This window comes from Corvus brachyrhynchos, unplaced genomic scaffold (genome assembly GCF_000691975.1).
Source record: "Corvus brachyrhynchos isolate BGI_N302 unplaced genomic scaffold, ASM69197v1 scaffold103, whole genome shotgun sequence".
Lineage (NCBI taxonomy): Eukaryota > Metazoa > Chordata > Aves > Passeriformes > Corvidae > Corvus > Corvus brachyrhynchos.
The window spans coordinates 1,646,912-1,671,632 of record NW_008237436.1 but is presented as its reverse complement, the minus strand read 5'-3'; the positions used below and the strand labels follow the sequence as shown (position 1 = coordinate 1,671,632).

Genomic DNA, 24,721 nt, shown 5'->3' with positions numbered 1-24,721 from the left:
CAGAGCAGTCAAGAGGCCAAGATGGAAACCATCCAATCAAATATGATTTGAACACATTGTTGCAAAGCTATACAAACTATTTTCCAATTGTGACTCATATTTTCCATTTTGGTTTAACTATATCTGCCATGACACAAACAGGTGTGGAGGAAGGAAGCTTTCAATATATGAGATCAGAGAGAGTAGCACATGTGTAAAGTAGAGCTGAAAAACTCACCTAAAAGTATAGAGATGAGAGGGGTTTGCCTGGATTTCCAAAACATGGTTCAGTACCAGGACAGTTTAGATCCAGAATGATATGGCTTTAGGTCAGGTCCTACAGTTTACATGGGATAGATTCCATCTGAAATGTAAATGTACTCTATGCATCTGGAAGTTCCTTAATACATGCTAATATGAACTAAAAAATCTATCATAGCGGGGCTGGGGAAGTTAAGAATGAAATAACCACACTTTTGTGGTACTGTTGAAAGTTGGGGGTGGTCATCCTTATGCCAGCTGTAAAATGACATTTTTAATAATGTAGGACACCAGCCAATGATTAAAAAACCCAGACTGTTTAAGTTTAAAAATACTGGTTTTAACTAAGACAGTAAGTCACTCATAAGTTATGAAAAATACAGTTAGGCTTTCTTTATACATTTTGGTATCTATTATAAAACATCCAATCAGGTTCCCCAAACTGTGAAACTGTCAAAGAAACTCTCTTAAGGCGTGCTTTTTAAAACTTCTCAACAAATTGACATATTTATTCAAGTACTCAGGGGATCACTGTATGCTTATTTATTCCTAACGTATCTTTCCCTTAGCAAATGCAGGTATATTGTGAAGGCAAAAGCTAATAAGCAACTGAATATTAAAGTGCATAGGTTGTCCTCATTAGGAAAAACAAATGGTTGAAGAAGCAGTAGCTGTGGTGATTAAGGATTCTTGGGGAGTAATCCATCATCAATTTTTAGTAAGCCGCAGATATTTCTTTTCCTATAAGAAACATTCTTACAGTCTTCAAAACTTGCAAATGCGTTTCTAACAATGGTATCATGACAATCATACTTCTCTTGCTGTGAGGGAAAAGCTGTAATTAAATAATCAAATAGACTGATTTTTCATAATTTACAGGTATTCGTATTCCTTCAATAAATAAAAGAATATAATTTATCTTCTGATTCTGTATAGATTTTGACACAAATAAGTTTCTAGCTATTTAAATAAATGATTCTAATAGCTTGACATGAATTATGCTGGCAGGAGCCACATATGATTATTATGGTACCCAGAATCTTTCAAGAACCTACAAAGTTAAATAAAAGCTTACAAGTCTCTTAAGCTACTTTTTATTTGCATAGAAAAATATTTATCATAGGAGTCAACTATCATATGAGAGAAATTCCGTTTTTTGTAATTGAAAAAGATAGCTAAAAAGTTTCTGTGGGTTATTGCAACAGTACAAGAATACAAGATGCTTCCATTTATTAAAAAATGTAAAACAAATCGTGAAAGCTAAAGCAGGCTACAAAACAGAAGGTCCTCATATTTTCTTTCTCTTGACTACTATGTTACAAGATCATGTGCCACGGTTGAGTACTATAAAGTGTAATTCTGCATTAGCTAATATAATTCTTAAAACACCCCCCCAAAAGCACTATGCAAAATATATATATTTGTAAATGCTTCCTCCTGTAAGCATCACAACCTTGTTATCACGTAGTCACCCTGAACAATTGTTTCCTGTTTCCCATCAGAGTCAATGCTAATGTCCAATGCCTTGTCCAGCTGATTCTGCAGAGTGGCAGGTTCTGAGTTCTGTAACTCCATTTTCTCTGTTTCTGAAACACAAATACTTCCCTCTTCCTGTGAATCCAAAGACTCGCTGTTCTTTTGCGACTCAGCTAACATGCATTTTTTGCCAGGACTTTGGATGTTTAATTCACAGTTCATGGTCAATTCTCCCTCTTCCAGTTCATCAGTTTTCTCACATTGTTCTTCTGCCTGTTGACGGGAAACTTCTTCAGAAACGGTGTATATTTTATTTGTACTCTGCTCCACAGAGTTTGTTTTTGATCGTCTGTGAAACAACCCAAAATTTTTTATGTCTGTTACAAAATTCACACGCTTTTGTTTCTCCTGAGTGGACTCTGACACCATCATTGCTGAGCCATTGCTTACATTATGACCTTCAGAGGCAATATTGGCTGATCGTGGGTGAATCATCGTTGTTATGTCAAAAAGGCTGAAGGGTTTCTTCTTTCCTTTTTTGTTTCCTTCACTCTCACTATTTTCTTCATTTTCTGACAGAGAAGCAGTGTCTTTGCTCATCTTTGCAGTCTGCAAATTGGAAAGCTTGCTTCCTTTTAACAAACCCAGGACTTCAAAGCGAAAGCTGGAAATATCTTGCTTTAACTCCTAAAAATTAGGAAGAAAGATGAAATGTCAGGACATCAAAGATAATTTGACTTTTCCTTTTGAAATGAGAAGAGAAGGGAAGGAAAGGGAAAGGGAAAGGGAAAGGGAAAGGGAAAGGGAAAGGGAAAGGGAAAGGGAAAGGGAAAGGGAAAAAAAAAAGAAAAAAGAAAAGAAAAGAAAAGAAAAGAAAAGAAAAGAAAAGAAAAGAAAAGAAAAGAAAAGAAAAGAAAAGAAAAGAAAAGAAAAGAAAAGAGAAAAGAGGGCTTATACTGGGGAACAGGAATAAACTTTACTGTCTGGATGTTGGCATACCTGGCATCTTCAAGGTTGATTTATATGCTACCTGAATAACTGAGTGTGAGTAATATGCTTCACAGTCTTAAAATATCTTACTAAATTACTAATATACTTATAAACATAAAAATAAACACATACCTTAAAATTTTCTTCTGTCAATCCTTCCTCAGTTTTGGCATCTCTTATCATTGCTGCAACATATCTCTTAACCAGATTTCTCATAACTTCCTAAAAATATGAAGTATTGTGTTAGCTTTCTTGGTATTACTTACTAAACCTACACTCACAGGCTCTGCTTGGGCTTTTTCATGCTTTAGGAACATGACAAAAACTACGCAAATCTTAGGTCTGTTTGAAAATATGTTTTGCTTTTTGATGGAAACTACTAATGCTTATTACCCTGGGAACTACAAGGTTGGGTTTGACCCAAGGTATGTCTCCTGCCAGTAATTTGCAGCCTGTCAGTGAGCAGTTGCCAATGCCTCCTGAGGAGAGCAAGTCTGGTGTGGTTGTACAACTGTATTTCCAGCTATTCTCTCTCAAGCCTCCCATGCTGTGAGATGCAGTGACTTTCTGAATAAAAATGATAGTTCTAGGTTTAATTGGCTGTGACAAGCTTTTTTATGAGTTTGAACTAATGCAGACTTTCAGCATTCAGAAGTCCTCTGCCAATGAATTCCATAGTATGGAGTAAGATTCCATTTGGGGTTTTATTTTTAACCTTTGGTCTGGTAGTTTCCATTGTTGTCTTCTAAGAATCCTAGAAATTATTTAGGTTGAAAGAGATGCCTGAAGGCTGTCTGAGTCATTTCAGGGCCATGACCAGTCAAGTGCTAAATATCTCCACGGGTGAAGATGCTGCAGCCTTCCTGAGCAACATTTTCCAGTTCTTTACTACCCTCACTGTGAAGATAATTCTCCTTACCTTACGGAATTTCCCTTCCTGCAACTTGTGTCCATTTTGTCTTTTGCATTGTACCTCAAAGAAAAATCTGGCTCCTTCTCTCTAACCACCCACTACATTATTTAAGACAGCAGTTATATTCCCACTAACCTACTCCAGGCTGAAATCTGAACTTATTTTATGAGAATCCTCTAACCATCTTGGTGGTCCCTTGCTGGATCCCTTCCAGTTTCTTAACATCTCTCTTGTAGTGTGGGGCCCTGTCATAGGTTACCACTACAGGCCCAGACTTGACATATTGCTCCAGATACAGTCTCACAAGTGAGGGCTGAAGGAGAATAATCACTTCCATCAAAAGGCTGCCTACAGCCTCACTAATGCAGTGTAGTACATGTGTGGTATTCAGTTTGCAGATTAATGGCAAGCAGCTGTTCTGTGTTCACCTTCCCCAGGATTTTATAGATCCCTGTTGTACTCCCCACAGCTGCCTCTTCTTCAGGTTGGAAAAGTCCCAGCTTACCTAGTTATTTTCTTTATGGGATTCATTAACTACCAAGCCTACAGCTCACACCTTGTTTAACTTGCAGCCCTTTTAACATGACAAAAACTCAAAATAAAGCTGAAAATGATTAATTGTGTAATAATAATCTAAAAAGAAAAATAGATGCTGAAGAAGGAAGGATGAAAAAGAACTGCTTACAGGGGATCTAGGCAGAGGGGTTATTAAGGAAGCTGTCTATGGGGCAACTAAAGCTGGAGAGATGAAGAGCAGGTTCTGATGGAGCATGTCAGTGAGCTGCCCATATGGTCCTGATTATTCCTGGCAGGGAGGTGGGTATTTGCTTTTTTTAAAGGCAATCCATGTTACAGTGGGCAAAATACTGGATAGCATGTTATTGCTCTAGAAAATATCCTTTTTTCTCCAAAAAGAAGACAATTATACTTCTCAAATGTTTTTTTTGAACATCAAAAATATTAAGCTTGTTTGCTGAAGATGAAATAACTACAGATTTTATGTTTTTTTCCTTTTATTTTCCATTTCTGCTTTCTCATAAAATTCTTCCTTTTTTTTTTTTTTTTTTCCTCATGAAGACATTCTGGAGGCATAGAAAAACAATTGCCCAAAGAACAAACATAGGCCTGTACCTGGTATTGATGATGTCTCCTCAAATTGTCAGCTGCACGTCTCTGAAAAATAGAAACAAAGAAAAAGAAAAAAATTAATCCCTGTCTAGAAATTAAATACTTAACCACAGAAAACAGCAGGCCTGTGCATTATATGGTATCTAGCAAGCTGAGAGAAAAAGTTCAAAATCTGTTGAAAAATGACAGTGTTGGAAAAAAGCCTGTCATTTGGTTTATAGAAATGAGAAGGCTGCTGTGGGGAAGGCAAAATGTATTTTCTACATTTTCGTCAAAATTCTTTTATTCCTCCATCACATGGATGTGGTGGAGCAGCCAGGTCACAGGCTGCAGAGCCCCAAGGTCAATGATCTGAGATAGAAGAGGAACAATGGATCATGTCACTCATTTGCACAGACTGAAGCATACTTTACTGAACTGAAAAAAGCTTGACTTGAGTCAAGTTATATTTTTCTTGGAGGTACACAGTGAAAGAACTGGAGTCAATGGACATGAGTTACAGGAAGGGAAATTCTGTCTGGAAAATCATCAATACAGTGGGGTTCATAAAGCCAGGGTGTTAGCAACACACTTGCTATGGCTCCTAAAGTCTCATTTAAGATAAAACTAACCAAAATCTGCACTATTAAACTGTATTAATGAGAAAGTTCCCACTTAGTTCTCTGTTAAAAACACTTAGTCATAGAGATGTGAATGGAAGAAAGAAACAGCTTTCAATGCAGTTTGGTGTTGATAAGGAGGGAAGGTAAAAGGGACAGTAACTCTGAAAAGGAGCAGCAAAAAGAAGCGTGGTATGATGAAAGAATAGCCCAGGTTTCAAGCAGGTGTTGTACTAGATTATGCTGCCATATCTAAGAGCTGCCCAGAAGAAGATGGGAAAAAATGGCCTGAATTATTTTTTTCCTTGAATTCCTTTTGTCGTCAATTGCATAATGAGTAACATATCTCCATCATCTAATTAGTTACCCCTAACTGGTGAAAGAAATACAGTTTTAGCTTGGACTCTTACATCTGCTGCTGACAAGAAAATAATGTGTCTGACTACTGATTGTATTTCTACAAAACAGATCACTTAACAGCAGCTTAAATCAGGGTGAAAAGACATCCAAGGGACTTGTAAAAATTGACCTCAGTTGCATAGTAAGGCAGGCATGGTTAGTAATTTTGTAATTTTTTTTTTTTTTACTTGAAAGAAGTGATGAACCATTTCCCTGTACTCGGAGTCAGTTTACACTTCAAGGTTGATTTCTTGATTGCAGTTAATTTGAGGGATGCAGTGGCTTTGTGGCTGGGCTTGGCAAAAAATAATGGAAAGGGGGAAAATCGTTATTTCCTAATCAGTCTGAACAGCCACTGTGGGGTAGGGCTTTGTACATGAGAATATTTTCTTCAGTATTTTCCCAGATTTTATTTCTCCATCTATGCCTCCTCAAAGAGAAAATGGGTATTTCTTGTGTTTAAGGATGGAGGAATGGGCGAGCCTGCCCATCACCAGGGCCAGAGGGGACAATGCAGCCGTGGGAAGGCTCATACCCTCACAACACCCTAACTTAGCCGGTTTTTAGAAAAAAAAAATCAGACTTCAGTTGACCACACGGTGGAGATGTTTCATTCTGCTGAGAGAGCACTAAGGGAGTCCGTGGCTGAGCGAGCTCTCAACAACAGATCTGACTCACAGGTGAAGGGAAAAACACTTTAGGGTGTACTTGAAACACACTTAAGAAAATGTGAATAACTCTTATAAGTAAAAGAAATGCTGATTTTTGACTTGCACAATACTTCCTGCAGCTGCTGTCTGCTCTGCTTCATTTTACAGTGAAATGTGAAATAAATACATAGGTTTAATTCTGTATCTGCAACAAGAACTACCTAGATAACGTTTATCTTTTTTCCTGCAACCAATTTGGAAGCTCACAGAAAGAGAGGCTGTTGCTTTTCCACTCAATGCAATGCCAACAAGCACAATTTGGGATAACTATGTGAAAAGATTTATTTGTAATAATGTGTCAGAACAGTTCTACTGCACTTAATTGTTTTCAATCCATACCACCGAGAAGCTGAAAGAAAATTAATTTAATTGTATGTTTTAATGCACAGCCACATATATACTTCACAGGGAATTACACATACATGTAACCTATCAAATTTAATATCCCCAAACAGTTCTCTATCTCCCGTTTAAATGTTTAGGTTCTGTCTCCAATTCCTAGTCATCTTTTGCTTCCTTTTGAAAGCAGAATGAATCTTTGCCTAAACACATCTGAAAATCATGCTATTCACTAGAAATAAAATGTCATTAACATTCATATTGTCCTTATTTAGTTCTCAGCTGGTCTGCTTTTCTCTACTCAGTTACAGTCTAATTTGTGGTTCAAAATTTGTTTCAAGTAACCATTGTGCTATGTGCATGAAGAAGTTGAAAATTATGGCTGGCAAAGGGATAAGTTAAATTTGAATAAAAATAGCAACGGGGGGGAAACACTCTTATGAGGACCATGTTGAATGCAATAATGAAATTGATGGGGATGTTGTTGTCACTTTCCAAAAGGGGGCACTAATATCCTTTAGAAAATCTTAATAGTAGCTCCACTAGTAGTAATAATTATTTTGGTCTTCCTGTTTATGCCATTCCTAGTAATTTGCACTGTTTGGAAAGAATATTTCTTTAGCAGTCAAAAATTTAATAAAATTTTATTACTTATTTTGATGTGTTTTATAAAAATTATATCTTTCATAATGCAGGAATACAAATCTAATGTCTGCATTTGACTTTAAACTGCTTAGTCATAAAGGTCCAGAAAATTAAACTATTGTCTGAAGTTGTGGCATATATTCCTCATCTTGAATAGAAGCATCACCTTTAAAGGGTTAGAACTTATTTGTGTTGACAGAGAGGTTTCTCCATGAAATGGTTCTTGGCTATACAAAGAACACTCCAAATTATTGATTTCCACACCAGATGGAAGGTGTTATTTCTTTGCTCAACTTTCAACAACATACATTACAGAGAAAATACAAAATGCTTACACTGACTTAGAAATTGCATCATTTTCCACTGGGTGAAAAAAGAATAGGAGAAGGGAAAATGAGATTTTCTGTGACAAATGATAATAAAACCATGTGGGTTGCTCGGAAAATGGCATAAAAATCTGTATAGCTAGAAAAGAGGCACCTGTTTATCTAAACATCAGATGCACAAAAAAAAAATTACCAAAGTTATCCCTGGCAATCCTTTCCATTTTCTCTTCTGAAATACTTAAAATTGTAAGGAAAACATTTTTTGGTGACTGATCAGATATAATGTAGAATGCAATTTGAGGAAAACAGTACAATTTGTTCCGGTGGGACTAGGATTTCTTTTCCCATATATCTTTTTTTTCTGAAATAGTAGTGGATTTCAGATGGCCAGCAGGATTAGCCTTGACACACCTATAAGCCTTGTGCAGTCAGGAAAACCTCAGCCTAATCAATAGAATTATATTACTAATCTGGTTTTTGCAAAGGTGAGCTAACAAAATTAATGGAACTGATAGATATAGATATAGATATAGATGATATAGATATGTAAAGAGCAGCACACACTTATTTCAGAGTTTTAAGCGCAGGAGATAACTGATAATAGCTGAAGAAAATGCTGCATACCTGGGATATGTCAAAATGACAGAATATAAAAATGTGCTGAACTCTGAATGGTAGAAGAGCTCTGTCTAATTCATAGCAGAGCTGAAATAGTAGTAAATCACATGTACCATCCTGTCCTTCCCTCAGCTGAAGCTGTGGCTAGAGAAGCTGCCATTAACATGCTGGGCACCAGGTTGCTTTGGAGAAAAAGCCTCTCCCTTGAAAAACCTCCCCTTAACTTCACCACCCACTGCTTCAGCTGTCCCACTACAACAAAGAACAGAAGAACCACAGAACCAACATCCAAAAAGAAGCAAATTAATTGGCTTTTTTCAGAAGCACCTCACATTGCTACAGACCGTGCTCTTGCCCAAGATAATTTTGTTATAAACAGCAATGTAGATGATCCTCCCAAGCAACCATGTCATACTTATTTTTACTGGCATTTCTCTTCTTCCTATGGGCCAGATAAATCATTTCACTAGAATGTGTGCTGTAAACTATCCTGACCCTGAACCCTTTCTTTACACATTCTGCCTGCATATACTGAACTCTCAAGTGTATACATATATAAATTTGAGAGTGGATTGTTGACACATATGGATTGATCCTTGATTCAGTCCTAGTTTATAATTCCTGGCTTTTTGGTACTGAGGATTTTTTGCAGAGATCATGCATAATTCTTGCCAGCTCCATTCTTCTATCATCTATTTTGTATCCTCTAGCACTGACTCACTCTTTGGATGCGCACTATTGCTTTTTCTACTGGAAAACACCATAGCATGTCACTGTTGATTAGTGCTTCCTAATAGGGAAGTTAACATTTAGAAATTTCAGAACAAAATGTTTTGAAATCTGAGTTCTGTCTTACAGACAATGTGGCATCCATCCATACATACAGCCAATATAAGAAAATCAGTTTATAGTACTTTTTTCTCTCCCAGTACTGGTTGTAGGGAAGGAGCCAGAGTTTATAACACAGGACTCAGTGAAAAGGAGTAGATCCCAACAAAGCTGATCTTGTAGCTCAGAGGCCAAAGTTATTACAGGGGAGATACAAGTGAGCTGGAATCATCTGAGATCCTTGAACAAAAGACAGAGAAAACGGTTCATTTACTTTTGGTTGAAAGGGCATAGAGGTTCTAAATTTAATTTGTGATGTAGCTTGTTGGGACAATTGAAAAAGTTCTAGGAAATCAAGGCTGAGCTGTGGGTGATGGGAAGTTTGTGAAAACTAGAAAGAAGTACACTCCCCCAGGACAAACTATGAGATCACCATGGTGTGCCCATTTGTTGACTGATGATTTAACCTCTTGGGGAATGTCCAGTTAACAGTGCTCAGGTGGTGTTTTGCGTCTATCTTATGTGGAAATCAGAGCACAGAGTGCATACACACATCTTACTCTATTTTGGAGCTTGGGTGAATAACTGGGCCTGGAAATTGCAAAATGTTCCAAATTCATGTAACCCTAATGGGGCTTGTGTTATGCTGAGGAATTAGCTGAAGAATTTTGCAGTTTTATGAGATGCTCATATGGTGGACTGAATCTGCCTGGTCAGCCACAGCCACTCACTTTTTTCAGGCAGCTGGAAGTGTGGTTGCCATGATGGCTCTGCTGGTGAGCTCTCTGCTTCAGAGGGGTTTCAGCTCTAATTCCAACTAAGAATCTGTTCTGCAGGGGAAACCAGTGATGGATATGGCCCTACTATCCCACATGCTTTGGGGGTTCCACTTTCAAATAATGTAAAAAAAAATTTGCAGAAGTCAACTAAAAATGTCCCACATCTCTCCCTCGCTGATGTGCTCCACTCCCAAACAGTTCAGTAATTAGTGGTTCACATTCAAATCATAAGGAAGTTAGGTTCAGCTCCCTCTCTTCTGTTGTCCCAAGAGAGAACCTTAGCCCCTGCAGTATCTTAGAGATCTTGACAGGAAATTTCTATTATAGCTTTTATGCTTGGGGTAGATAATTAAATATCCACTGGAGAACAGAAGTAAACCTGGGTCTACTCAGGCCAAGATATTTGCTTTACATGGCAGCTTCTCCTTTCTTCAAAAAGAAATTTCATCCTGAAGCTGTAAAGTCTTTCCTGACAAAGGCTTATTTGAAACTGAAATATACTAATTAAAATGTTTGGGGTTTACAGATTTTGGGTTTTTAAAAGAAAAGAAAAGAAAAGAAAAGAAAAGAAAAGAAAAGAAAAGAAAAGAAAAGAAAAGAAAAGAAAAGAAAAGAAAAGAAAAGAAAAGAAAAGAAAAGAAAAGAAAAGAAAAGAAAAGAAAAGAAAAGAAAAGAAAAGAAAAGAAAAGAAAAGAAAAGAAAAGAAAAGAAAAGAAAAGAAAAGAAAAGAAAAGAAAAGAAAAGAAAAGAAAAGAAAAGAAAAGAAAAGAAAAGAAAAGAAAAGAAAAGAAAAGAAAAGAAAAGAAAAGAAAAGAAAAGAAAAGAAAAGAAAAGAAAAGAAGAAAAGAAAAGAGAAAAGAAAAGAAAAGAAAAGAAAAAAAGAAAATTCTATTTGGAAAAATTCTCAAGTGGCTTGGTGCATAGACTCCCTACCCTTTGACCCTTTGCTGCCCCAGTTTTCCCAAATCTAAGCTGTGGGTTTCTCGAAGGTGGTATTAATGTACCCTAGCAAGAGGTAGGTACAGGAAGTAGAGATGATATTTCTGAATCCCCTTGCTCACCAAGCCATTCTGCATAGGGTGGGGAGCACCCCATATCTTTCTTTATTATTCCACAGATCCAGGAATGAGTTTACTCCCAGATATACAGTCTGAGAGGGTAAGAAAAAGGAAAAAATATTTCCTTATCCCAGATGGAAGGTCTGTCAAGAAATATTGTCCTGAAGGTTTAGCTGGGATGTATAAGGGTATTCTGTATCTGCCTCAGTCAAACAGGGAGATTGTGTTAATCAACCCTCTGCTATACACTGGCTTCATACCATTAATTTTAATATCATTCTCTCAGTTTACACTAGCTAATCATCCCTACCAAATGTTTAACAAATGCCTAGAAGCATTGCCCACTATCTCACACGCACAAGTACATCACTCTCTCTCTCTTGACTTTTTCTAACAACATCTCACAGTTTCTCCTTCTGTTGGTCTCTGCACTTACTTTTTTCACTTCCTATATTTCACAGAGATGTTTTGGTCTTAAAATTATTCACCATTCTTGCTAGTTCATGTTCTTTTTAAAATTTCTATATGAATCACTGTTAGTTTTTCTTCACTTAATGTTTTTTTTTTTCAGTGTGTGTTTCTTGTAGTTCATTACTGGTTTGTTTCAATGCCACCCTCATGCTTATTAGCTTCTTTTCCTGGCTGTTTCTTTCCTATATGTACAAATATGACAGCTAAGTGAAAAAATTTTGCTTTCACAATTTAGATACTGGCCAACAATATCAGTATATTGCAATAAGCCTGATTTGAAGCTTTCTACAAAGAGGAGAAAATCCATTTATCAGTACAGTAATTGTGAATTAGTTTTATATGTCAGTCTTCCTCTTTACCATAGATCTGTACATGCATGTGAACTTGTGCCTCCAAGTACATCTAGACATTAAGCTGCATTCCAGGATATGACAGCAGAATAGGTAGGAAAAACTTATTACTCATTTATCAAGAAATGGCAAAGTAATACAAAGAAAAGGTTGATATAGTAAGGGTCCATCAAAGAATTGTATCATATCCCTGACTTCTTTGAAATGGATGGAAGTTTTTTTTAGGAGAATCAATAGCACAAGGACTATACCCCTTTCTTTTCCCCCTTACCCACATTTGACTCTCATATTCTCACTTAATGCTTGGCTATCTGAGTTCCTAACAGACTTGAAACACTTATATTCATCAAATCCCTATGGTATAGAGAAAGTGCCATTATCCACATCTTACCCCAAATTGTCTTCTTCATGCTGGAGCTGGCTAAATTCAGTCTAGTTACTGAGGTACTGACTTGCTAATGGGAAATGAAGAAAACATAACTAGAGAGAATTAGTTGTTGGTGGGTTAGGATGTTGCCTGAATATTTGCACTGTCAGTATAGAAAAACTGTGTTGCTGACTGAGGTATCTCAAGCAGATGAAGTTAGGAGGGAAAAATTCAAATCTGCTTTACCCATTGCAGCTACCAGAGAAAGTAAGTGGCTGAGATATTACACAGGCATCTGCTGAATCCAGGGGCAGGACTATTCTTGGTTGCCTTGTGTGTCTTTTCCCCTCTTTTTTTTTTCCCTAGAAATATCACTGTTAATAAGCAGTATCAAAATATGGTATGATTTCAGAATGTGATTCTAAAATAACTCTACCTGTAAATTCAAGAAAACAAGTCCAAGTAAATGCTGTTACCTTTCAAAATGTTTTTTTTAACGAGAACAGCTTTTGGTAAGAGTGCTTTTATGGTAAACCCATTTCACTACATGTTGAGAGACAGAGACACAGAAAATATCCCATGATGAATACTTCATACATGAGTCTGTGGTTCGTGGTATTCAATTATACCTGAACTGTGATGCTTGAGCTAGGGATTAGCGACCAATTCTGACACTGGCAGACAAGCATATATATTTGATTTTTGTATTGCCCCTAATCTTTCTTGCAGTATCTGTAGATGAAGCACAGTCATGGTTCATACTGTCATTGTACAGGGATATGATGATGCTTTCTCTTCAAATACATTGACATGAATGTAAAAAGTAAACATTCACTGCTAGAATTATTCATATGCACATTATTTGATGGTTCAGATGCTCTATAAGGCTGACAAAAACTCATCTATATAGCAAAGAGGAGGACTACAGGCAGAGTAAACCACACAACTTACCCCTATTGTTCCAAAACTTTCAGGCTTTCTTCTAATTTTTTTCTTGCAAAGGTGTCTCCATAACCATTTGATCAGATACCACAAAGACTTTGGGCTTGGTATGACATTAAAAGGAGTGGGCAGAGTTCCTCCTTCTTCAAAGTAACTCATCCAGAGTTTTGTTCGAGCAAACTTCCACTCAATGTCTGCATGATCCTGCACACAAGAAACAAATCAGCAGCACAGATGTTGATGTAATTGAGGAGGCGAAATAAACCCCTACAAAAATCGCAAAAAACTGAAACTAGAACAACCTTGAAATACTAATGAATTGTCCTGTTAAAATAGTGCTATCTTCTTTGGACAGAAGGCCTTTAACACAAAGCAAAGGCCTTTAACACTAAACTGCTTTACATCAGTAAAGAGATGTTCAATATGTAAAGTATATATCTACTTATAAGCACTTCTTTCACTGTTACAAGCTGTTAAATTATTGAAAGTCTCTCAAAAAACAGAAAGCGTAATTACAAGCAGAGAAATACTACATTTCTGGAAAAAACATTTTGTTATAATAGCAGCTCACCATTATTCCACATAGATCAGTCTAATTACGCTGCTCTGCAGCAGCTTTAAGAAGGCAGTAAGGCTCTTGCATTTTCTTAGAAATTACCAGTTCCCAAAATTCACAAAAAGGCTATCCAACAAATCATGAGGCTACTAAAACTGTTGAGTCAAGTATCTTTTTTTTTTCCCTACTACTTCAAAATTCTATATTTGGCATAGGTTGTGGTCTGGATTTTTATTTTTATTTGCAATTTTATTTCTTTTGGAAACTATATAGTATTGTATAATTCTTAAAATTTTGGGAAAATGAAAGCTAAAGTCCATGTAAAGATCTCTAAATCCTAGCAGATGAACAAGAAGTTTAAATCACTAATTTGGATAGCCAAGAAGTTCAGCTACAGGTCTAGCCCTGGCCATACAGTAACAAAAGCACCAACTTAGAAGTTGTAGCAGGAAAAGTATACTACCTACAGCCCAAGTTTTGGTGAGTGGTACTATGTTGTGATATTGTTCACCAAACTTTGACAACTAGAGTTACAGGTGGTCAAACACAGGTGGTCAGTTTTTCTTTTGTGGAAACACTTGTAATTTCCAGATTGGAAAAACAAAAAGGCACATTTTAAAATCTTAAAGACTGCGGAGCTTTCTTTTATTTGCTTTCTGCATGATCATATTTGAATTATCTTGTGATGAATCAGTGTTTATTTTCCTTAGTCTCCTCAATAGACAGTTGAGAAATAAAACTATGCCAATAGCTCTGGTAAGGATAAAGACAGTCTTCATTAAGGAAGGAAACAGGACACTGTTTAATGAGAAGACATGACCTTTTGTTTGAACAGCTAATGGGTCCAAAACTGTCCTTAGAACATGGGCACCCAATTTCTGTTAACTGTATATCCATGCTAGATTAAAAAAACAAACAAACAAAAAAAGCAGCAGCCTTTCAAAGGCTAATAAATATAATGTATTAAAAATGAAGCAGAGACAGAACAATCCTGGGCAATCTTTTTCTAATGAGAAGTCCTGCACAGTGTAGCTTGGGCAGGGCTGTAGCCCATGTCACTTGCCAGAAGCATCAGGACACCCTTCTCAACCCACGAGCTGGCTTCTTCATCAGGGTCACCTCTTCCCCATTTGGTGTTGTGGGGAAATTTCCCTCTACCCAACCCAGCTCGGGTTTGGCTTCTTTGTCCCTCCCAAACACTGCAAAAGAATTAGAGTAAATCACAGTATTTGTCCCAATGTCCTGCCTTGAAATGTTTTACTGCCAGAAAAACTGAATGTAGGAACAGGGAGAGGGTATATATTATAAATGATCTAAAAAAAAGGAATAACTTACAGCAATGAGTTGGTAAGAGTTATTCATCATGGCTATTAGCATGTTGAGTAGAACAACCAGAGATATTACATTATAGGTACCAAACATGGTGGCCCCAACAAATTCAGTGAATTCATGCCTCGCTTTCACATTGGTCACATAGAGATTGATGAGTCCAAATATAGACCAGAATAATGACTGCAGTGTTTCAAATAACCTGAAAAACATGACCAAGAAGGAATAGCTGTATAATAACAACACATTCAGTTTTCAGATTGTTCAGTTTCTCCCAAAACACACAAAAGTTCTTGACTTGACTGAGATGAATGACACTTATCACAATACAGCCAACATAGAGGTGTAAGAGACGGTCCAAAGATCCCTCATCTGCCTCACAATCATCGCCAAGGACAGAGACTGAGCACAGGAGTCCTGGCCTGGCTGAGGTGGGGTGTCTGCCAAGTGTTTTGCCTGCGGGTGTGCCCACTGGGAACTGGTACGCATTCCTGAGGAAAATTAGTGCAGGTCACAATGGACTGTGCCGTTCTTGCTGCCCAGGACTGCGCTGAAGTGGAAACGAATGACCTGTCCTGTACACCTGTCCTGTACACCTGTCCTGTACACCTGTCCTGTACACCTGTCCTGTACACCTGTCCTGTACACCTGTCCTGTACACCTGTCCTGTACCCATTTCCCAAGGCAACGGGCCCCATAACAACGGCTGTAGATTTCCCCACTTCTTGGCCAGTTGCCCCTCGCTTTTGAAAAGGTCTATAAAGGGACTTCCTAAATTAACCAAGATGAGATCTCCCCATGGAAAGAAGACGAAATCTATTGGCAGAAGACCATGAGGACTTCATCTCGTCTCCTGGTAGCTATTGACCCCCCTTTTTCTTCCTCTCTACCCTTTTACTTTGTTTTCCTTATCTCTCTCTCTCTTTCTCTACTGCATTACCATGTTGTGGGCACTTAATGAAGGTGCACTGTTCTGATTAAAACTGCAATCCCTTGTGTCCTTTTGCACTCTGAGATCTATAAACAAACCATCACGACCCTCGCTTGTATTAGTGGATCGTGACAAGAGGGAATATATTTCTAGTGAAACAATGGCCTAATGTTTCAAATCTGAGCCTCTAGATATACAATACAGAATCTATAAATAAGCCTGCAAGAAAAAGGTTGATTTTGTTCAAACTTCAGCGAGATAAATATAGTTTCAGAGATCTTATGTTGGACACCTTCTTTTGAAGTATTTTGACCCTTTGCTTTAACTATAGGGGGTAGAATAAGGATCTAAAAGTAACTCAATGATTGTGTTTCACCAGGATGTTGAAAAAAGTATGGTATCCTCATATTAGGCAATTCTGGTTTGTTGAGAGCCGCTGAGATAAAAAGAGTTGAATAATTAGAAAGAAATTATTATCATTAGCATGTGTTTTGTTTTATAAAGAAGGGAGACATGTAAAAGAGAAGCACACTGCTCTCAAAAGTAACTTGTGCTTTTATACCTAAAGCATATGATATTCCCTTAGAGAAGTTTGTAGAACAGCTAGGAAGCTAGTAACAATGATGAACTTTAAAAAATAATCCTCTGCACCTAGATAGCTTGAAAAACTTCCACCTTTGTTCTGTGTTCAGCTACATTATCATGTCATAAGAATAGTCCTGGTGAGACTCTGCTCCTTAAAAGTTTGGAACACATAAAGCATCACAGTTTGCCATGACACCACCTTCTGACACTAGTGCCACTAGTCCCCACTATTTCCCAGATGAATATTGCTTTCCTCAATGCTGAGCTCTGAAAAATTTCCATGTGCTTTCCTGTTCAGATCACACAGAGTTTAGACCTGCATAGGTGTTATTAATATACAACAAAAATACGCTGTGCCTGCAAAAAGTTACTTGATTAGGATGATATAAAGGCCGCTATGTTTATAAAATTATTTCCTCTAAGAAGGAAGACATTGGTAATAAATACATTTTTAAAACAGCCTAGATACACAGAAGTTAATAGGGAATGAACATTTATAGCAGGAGTTTGATTCAGGTTGGAAGGTGAAGGAGAATTAGTGTTCACTTGGCAGTGTTTTGGTACTGTAGATGAACTAAAAACCAGAATGAAGTAAGATTGATTTTAAAGTGAAAGAAAAAGAAATAGCTTCTAACAGAAATTAGAAATTCGATTGTGTGGAGTAGGGTCAGTAGAATCTTGGACTGCATGTTTTTTCATAGCCTATCACATTTGCAAGGAATCTTCATGTTTTAGAACACCAGACTCATTTAATGCCCACAGATAGACACGGAAGAAATGCAGAGTGACAACCGCCTGGATGAGCAAGGTCTGAGCTGGTGACCTTATGTACCTTCTAAACTCATTTATCTTCCTCTTATCTCTATTTTAATTTTTATCTTTTCAGATATCTTGAATTGTACAGATTTCACTTTCATATGATGTGAATATTATTAGAGTGATGAAATGTTAATTTTTTTTTTATTCGGGTAACATTAGATGTGTCTGTCAGGACACCACTGTAATACCAATAGAAAATGAAGGTTCTTTTCTGTAAACATCATCTAAGTGATTAAAATATTTGGGGAGAGGGGGAGGATAGAAATAAATAGCAACTTACGTTGAAAATGCATTATTCTGCTTTTCACATCGTATTCCTTTGCAGTTGCCAGGTTCATTTGTCTCATAGTAGAAATACAGCTGGTTCAATCCATTTGCAAAAGCGAGCAGCACAAGACAGTATATGAAGAGAAACTTCAAAATGTCCAGCAACATTCTTCCTAGAGATATCTGCAGAGGTCCCAGGTGAGAATTTGCAGTGAATAGTGAGATCAAGCGCAGGGAGCTAAAGATGTTTGCGATTGCAAACAGGGCTTCAGCCACCAGGGTTGGATGCCACATGTCCCAGCTCTCCCGTGGAACTAACCCACTATACTGAAAACAAGCAGAAGGGAAGAAATTACTCCTCTGATTTTATGCATAAACAAGCATGTCAGTTTCTTTATAAGTTGCTCAATTAATTTTCAGATTTCACAATAAATTTTCACAGTAGCAAAAGCAAGTTTAAAAATTCTGACACTGCAAAAGGAACAGTTTTGAGCACCTTGCTTTTTAGAATTATAGAAATTTCCAGCTGTACAAGGAGGTAAATTATTTCTTTGGAGAACAGTGCAGGGCTGACAGTGATGGATAGAAATCCACAAGAACTCTGGCAAAGAGGAAGAAAACATTCAATCAGTGAGTAAGTATATCACTTAATCACTAGTACTGGACCAATGATGAAAAAGATGTTTATTAATGAACCATGGCAAACTGCTTATGTGTCACATTACCAAAGAGTCTGACCCCTGAAACTGTGACTTCTGTTCCAGCTCTACCAAAAAAAAAATTTCTTGAAGATGAAAGATATTTGAACTGAGGCTTAACTACTGTGGCGGACTCATCATTATTTACTTATATATTAATCTGTTTTATAGAACATGTCAGAGGAGAGAATCTATGCTAGGAAGCCCTCTAAAAAGGGGATAATATAATATAAAGCAGATTTCAAAGAGGGACTATGGTGTTATCTGTATTTACCCACTCTAGGCCACACAGATGAACCTTCAGAGCTGCTGGGCATGCCCTCAGCAGTAAGGAAAGGGACTCCATGTGTCACTGGGGCCAGATGACACAACATAAACAGGCATCACAGCATTTCACCACACTCGCCCTCCAAAGAAGGCAATCACTCAGAGTGGTTCAGGAACACCTGAGGAACTTGAACATCCATAAGTCTGTGGGACCTGATGAGATGCACCTCGGAATCCTAAAGAAATCCTAAAGAAACTGGCTAACATAGTTTCCAAGTCACTCTACGTCACATTTGAAAAGTCCTGTCAGTCAGGTGAAGTCCCTGGTTACTGGAAATAGTGAAACATTGCACCCATTTTTAAAAAGGGGAGAAATTAAAACCTTAGGAACAACCAGCTTGTCAGCCTTCCCTTTGTGCCTGGGAAAGCCATGGAAAATATCCTCCTAGAAGTTGTGCTAAGGTGCTTGGCTGACAGGAAGGTGATTTGAAGCTCCAGCATGATTTCACCAAGGGAAAGGCTGCAGGTGTCATCTGTCTGGACTTGTGTAAGGCTTTTGACACGGTCCCTTGCAACATCCTTCTCCAAACTGATGAGAGATGGATTTGATGGGTGGACTGTTCAGTGGATAAAGAACTGGCTGGATGAGTGCATCCATAGAGAGGTGATCAACTGCTTGATGACATCAGTGACAAGTAACACCCCCTCAGGGATCTGTACTGGGACTGGGACTGTTTAATATCTTCATTAATGACAGACAGAGGGATTGAGTGCACACCTAGCAAGTTTACAGATGAACCTAGCTGAGTGGTGTGGCTGAGATGCCTGAAGGACAGGATGCCATCCAGAGGGACCGGGACAAGGTCAAGAAGTGGCCCCATGGGAACTGCACGGGGTTTAACAAGACCCAAGTGGAAGGCACTGCACCTGGGTCAAGGCAGCCCCCAGTACCAAGACAGTCAGGGGAATGAAGGGATTGTGAGGAGATGGAGTTCAGGTACTGGTAGATGTGTGCTCACAGCCCAGAAAACCAACCATATCCTGGGCTATACAAGAAGTGTGGCCAGCAGGCCAAGAGAGGGGTTTCTGTTCCTCTACTCTGGTGATACCCCACTTGGCATGCTGCATCCAGATCTGGCATCCTCAGTACAGGAGAAACATGGACTATTGGAGTGGGTCCAGAGGCATACAGTGAAAATGGTCACAAGGCTGGAGCACCTCTCCTCTGAGGAAAGGCTGAGAGAGTTCAGTGTGGAGAAAAGCTGACTTTGGGGAGATCTTGTGGCCTTCCAGTACCTCAAGGGGCCTCATAGCAAAGATGGAGATAGACTTTTTACTAGGGCCTGCAGCAATAGCAATGAACTAATGGTTTTAAACTGAAAAAGGGTAGATTTGGACTAGATATAGGAAGAAATTTTTTATGATGAGGGTGGTGAAACAGTGGAACAGGTTGCCCAGAGAGGTGGCAGATGCCCCATTCCTGGAGACATTCAAGGTCAGGCTGGATGGGGCTCTGAGCGGCCTGATCTAGTTGAAGATATCTGTGCTTATTGCAGAGGCACTGGACTACATGACCTTTAAAGGTCCTTTCCAACCCATACCATCCTATGACTCTGTGATTATATGATCCAAACTGTGAAAGGGAACTGGGCACTGTTTCGGACACTAATAGCTGGCACAGGCCCCACGCCAGGGTTTCTCCAGCCAACTGGTAGTGCTTGTGAAACTGTCCCAGTGCTGACAGCAATCCCTGGCACAGTGTCATTTACTTGTATACAAGCAGCCATAGTGGCTGACAGGTTTGTGGATTTGGGGATGAGAACTGCAAAACTGAAGAACAGCCCATTAAAGAATTACAAATTACTCAGCCTTACATTTAATTCACCTGTGATATTTGTTCTCTACAGAGCAGTGAATTAAATCTAGACCTGCTGGAATCATAGATCAGTACTCTCTTCATTAGACTATCCTCTCCCTAATGATTATCCTCATCTGCCCCATCCACTACTGCTCTTTAATCCAGTTCTGATTGATTAAAGATCAGCGATGAAAAACAGGCAGTAGAAAACAGAATTTAGTTACCGGAGACAACACCTAAGATATAAAAGCACATTACTGCAAATTCTCGTGGCACTTTACAACCCTCACAACTGAAAACTTGCACCTATTAAATAATTAGGAATAATTGTCAGTACAAGCAAAGATTGGTACTGAACAGTGCCGTAGATACACAGATTAGGGACACACGGTGTGTTGGGATAATAAAGTAAAACATAGTCATGGAGAAATGTAAAGAACATATATAAAATTAGGAAGAGATTGAGTTTTTGATAGAAAATCAAAAGCATCAAACTGCAGACATATTTTATGTGAGGGCAAGTAGTGGCAGATTCCAGGGAAGTTACAGAAGTGGGGAGATGTAAGGAAATACCCTTCTGAGAAATACATGGAACTACAGGACACTGAATAAGTATAGCACACGATATACCAAGAGAGCAAGGATCAAGTTTAACAAATCAGGTGTGGACAGTCATATCTGCACTCTATCGCCTACTTTTACAGTCAGCAAAGAGAAATGAGAATTTCTAGAGTAGTGGGAAAGCAAATATCCCACAGAGGTGAGTTGTTCATTAACTTTCTCATTTTCTCCTCACTGACTGTTGGGAAAAGGGATAGACTGTCTTACAGCTGTAGTCTTGCAAGATGTACCCAATGTCATATTTTCTACAAGAAATGATGTTAAGCAGAAAGACGAGGAAAAAGGACTTTGCCTATGATGTCCTGGATCAAGACACAAAACTAATTTGCTTAAACATTCAGAAAAGATCAATGACCTTTTATTTGTAAAAGGGAAATCAAAGGCACAACTGTGATATTTCGGCATAACTGACTCTTCCTTTTTTGGGCCCAAGTGCTTTCTGCATGTTTGGATAGAATTCAAGAGGTGTCACGGCTGTAAACAGAGAGGGATGGCTGTTATTTTAGTGTTGAAGAAACATAATTTAAGAGACTGGAAGTACTTGGCAGAAAAAAGTGAGAAAGGTGAAGGCCTGAGAGATAATTTTGGAAATTATCTGTGAAATACACTAACTGTAAGAAGACAGCAAATAATATAAAGAAAATAATGAGTATAAGAGGTCTCTAACAACAATCCCTATTGATTCCACTAACTAGAGCAGAGAATGCTGAAAAGGAATCTAGAAATAATAAAGATAAAACCCTAGAGAACAAAGCAGCTTTTATGTGAAAAGGCAAATACAGAAGAGTAGCAAAAAGACTAGGTATAACCAGGAACAGTGAAAAAAAAAGAAAAAAGAATAAAAACTGTATCTCAGACCCAAACAAGCCAAACCGTGGAGAATTGAAGTATTTGTTCTCTCACTCATGTTTGTTGAAGTCCTTCTGTTTTACACAGGATAAATAAATGATTATTGTTCTAGGGAAGGGAAAATGGTAAGAGAAAACATAGCAGCACTAAATTTGGTGTAAATCATGACGCTGATACTCTGCAGTCCTCTGTTTGGTGACCCTGATGAATTTCTGGCCCCACTTGAAATGAAAACACAACTTTTTGACATAAAAAAGGCAAATCATCACTTAAATTGATTAAATAACACCTATTATTGGCTCAGTGGTTGAAGGAAATTTACATGGCACATCAATAGAAAATTAAGAAGAGCAGAAAACAAATTGAGCAGCACATAAACAGTAGAGTTTCAAGGCAAATATATGATGCTTTTGAGATATCAGACAGGGAATACAAGATAATAATTCTTGATCCTTACTCAAAGGAATTCAAATGCAAATTCTATATCTGAACCATTTGTGAGGAAAAAAGCTGAGTGATCACTGTTTTCCCATTAAAACAAAAGACATGAACTCTAGATCTCCTGGAAGCACCAAGATCAAACAGACATGTAGATCAGGCTACCTGAATGTTTAACGGGCTGTTGGACCTTGGTCTCAGATGATTCCCTTGTTTCTGGTCACAAAAAGACAAGTTAAGTAATATTCATTTCAGGAAAAGTACTTTAAATCCTTTCCTGAAAGGTCATATGTAAATATGAGCTCTTCCTATTTTAAAATGTATGCATCAAACTTTGCATTCATTATGTGGAATTTCAGAGCAGCAGTAGGAAGGGGGCAGAAGGATAGCCTAGCAGAGAGCTTTAAAATGGTAATTACACTGAGGAATCAAGTCCATAATTTCTCAGGGGTGGAGAGGTTTTAATCTTCCTATGGAAATGGACATTTAGTCTGTGAATCTGGTAAAATATCAATCAAAACCATTTTACAATGCAAGCATGCAAGAAGATGTTAACTTCTGCAGAGCTGGTGGCAGGAGGGATATAGAATCCTATTTACTACTGAACAAAGTAGACCTGACACAGTGATCATTAAGCCAGTAAATGTTGAGACAAATAATGTACTTTAGATACTCTTCAGAGTTCTTGCCCTGAATAGGAATTTGTTTCCCTACTAGATCTTCATGTCAGTGGCTGAGGCACATTATCAGCAATACGAAATTGTATGTTATTTCTAGCAAAATTGGAAACAAGCAGCACTAGGTCCAATGCTCAAGTTTAACATTTTTTCTTAATGCATAATCATTTCTACCTAAAACCCTCCATCAAAACAAATGTGTTGCTTAAAATCTGTCATTATGTACTTTAAAAAATTTGTGATAATGCACTATTTATGATGATATTTTTATGGAGGAGAGAGCATTTTCAGTGGATATACAGGATAATTTAGGAAGACCTAACATGTGGATATACTGGATAATCTAGGAAGACCTAATATGTGTATACAGAGACAAAAAAACATAGCCCCTCAAAAATTATAAGATGTCCTCATTATATTTGAATACTGGCAATGAAACCAATAACTTTGACTTATCTTTGCAGTTCTCTCATCCTGAAATTATACATTTTGGTGTATTTTACACTACCCCATCAGCTACTCTAACTACTATCGATCTACTTAACTACTGCATCAGCCAGAGAGCCTGAAACGGGCAATAAACACTATATTTTACTCTGGGAATATTTATCACACAGGAGAGTAGCATGGGAGCACTCATAATTTTATTCAAGGGAGTTGGTTAAAATGTTTTCTTAGGTGGCTTGAACTGATCTATAGAAGATAGAAAAAATCTGAGAACTGATCTTTGGTTCAATAAATACAGAACAGCTGTAACTTAGAAAAACCTGTCTTGCAACGCTCAGGAAAAGAGAATTAAAGCTTTATATCAAAACATACTGGTTACATTCGGCATCCTCTCAATCTCATCTGGCATAGTGGCAAGGAACTCTGTTGTAGGCATTTGAAGGAATGTGGCTGGGTATTAAATCACACTTGTATTCCTCTGTTCATTCCTTCATCATGTGTTCCAGTTGACTAGTACAGCTTTTTTAAGCACTGTATTCATTATCATTAAAATGTAAGCACTAATTTGGAGAGTAATGGATGCCCATTATCCCAGATACTGTCACCTTGGAATCCCATTACTGTAAACAGAAGCTGTTTGGGAGATGAAAGGATTATAATGTCTTCTAATTAATATTATTCTGAAGTGAATAATTGGCCATCTCCAATACTTTGGAAACATCCATTTTCAATGAACTGTTTGCTTTGTTACAAGGGACAGTGAAACGACTACTTATTTTCTAGTCACTTTATGATAAGGCATCTTTGTGCGTAAAAAGGCATTTCATTAGCTTTTAAATGACAGTTCACCACACTTTGGAGCACCTTTCTCTTTCAGGCTCCAAATTTCTTTGAGTGAGGAGACTTCCAAAGGTTTGCAGCCAGAGGCCCAGCACGTCAGAAACCTTTTGTCAAAGGAGACAGCTGGTGTGTCAACACATCCCAGGTCTTTGTTCATCCCTGTTCCTGACCAGCTGACACATGGACCTTTGTGAACAGACACAAGATGATATAAATTAGAGTCCCTAAGTTCCTCTAAGCCTGTGGCAGGAGTGCAATGAGAACAGCTGCTGCTTGAGGAGGGAAAGCCATAACTGGCTACTTGACAGCTCTCTCCTTGTCCCAGTCAAAAGTATCTTAGCAGAGGAGAGACTCTTCTTCC

At 38.0% G+C, this 24,721-nt stretch overlaps 1 protein-coding gene across 2 annotated transcripts in view; it reads right to left on the bottom strand.

The window, feature by feature from the left end:
* Positions 1-1,318: 1,318 nt before the first annotated feature.
* Positions 1,319-24,721, bottom strand: part of TRPC4 (transient receptor potential cation channel subfamily C member 4) — a 132,968-nt gene continuing 109,565 nt past the window's right edge. For both annotated transcript variants that reach the window (XM_008631416.2, XM_017731290.1), the window contains exons 6-11: positions 17,679-17,992; positions 15,070-15,265; positions 13,188-13,382; positions 4,751-4,792; positions 2,839-2,928; positions 1,319-2,403 (exon numbers count right to left, since the gene is read on the bottom strand). In XM_008631416.2, the coding sequence (XP_008629638.1) occupies positions 1,687-2,403; positions 2,839-2,928; positions 4,751-4,792; positions 13,188-13,382; positions 15,070-15,265; positions 17,679-17,992 (1,554 nt within the window). In that variant the 3' untranslated portion in view covers positions 1,319-1,686. The remainder of the gene's footprint in view (positions 2,404-2,838; positions 2,929-4,750; positions 4,793-13,187; positions 13,383-15,069; positions 15,266-17,678; positions 17,993-24,721) is intronic.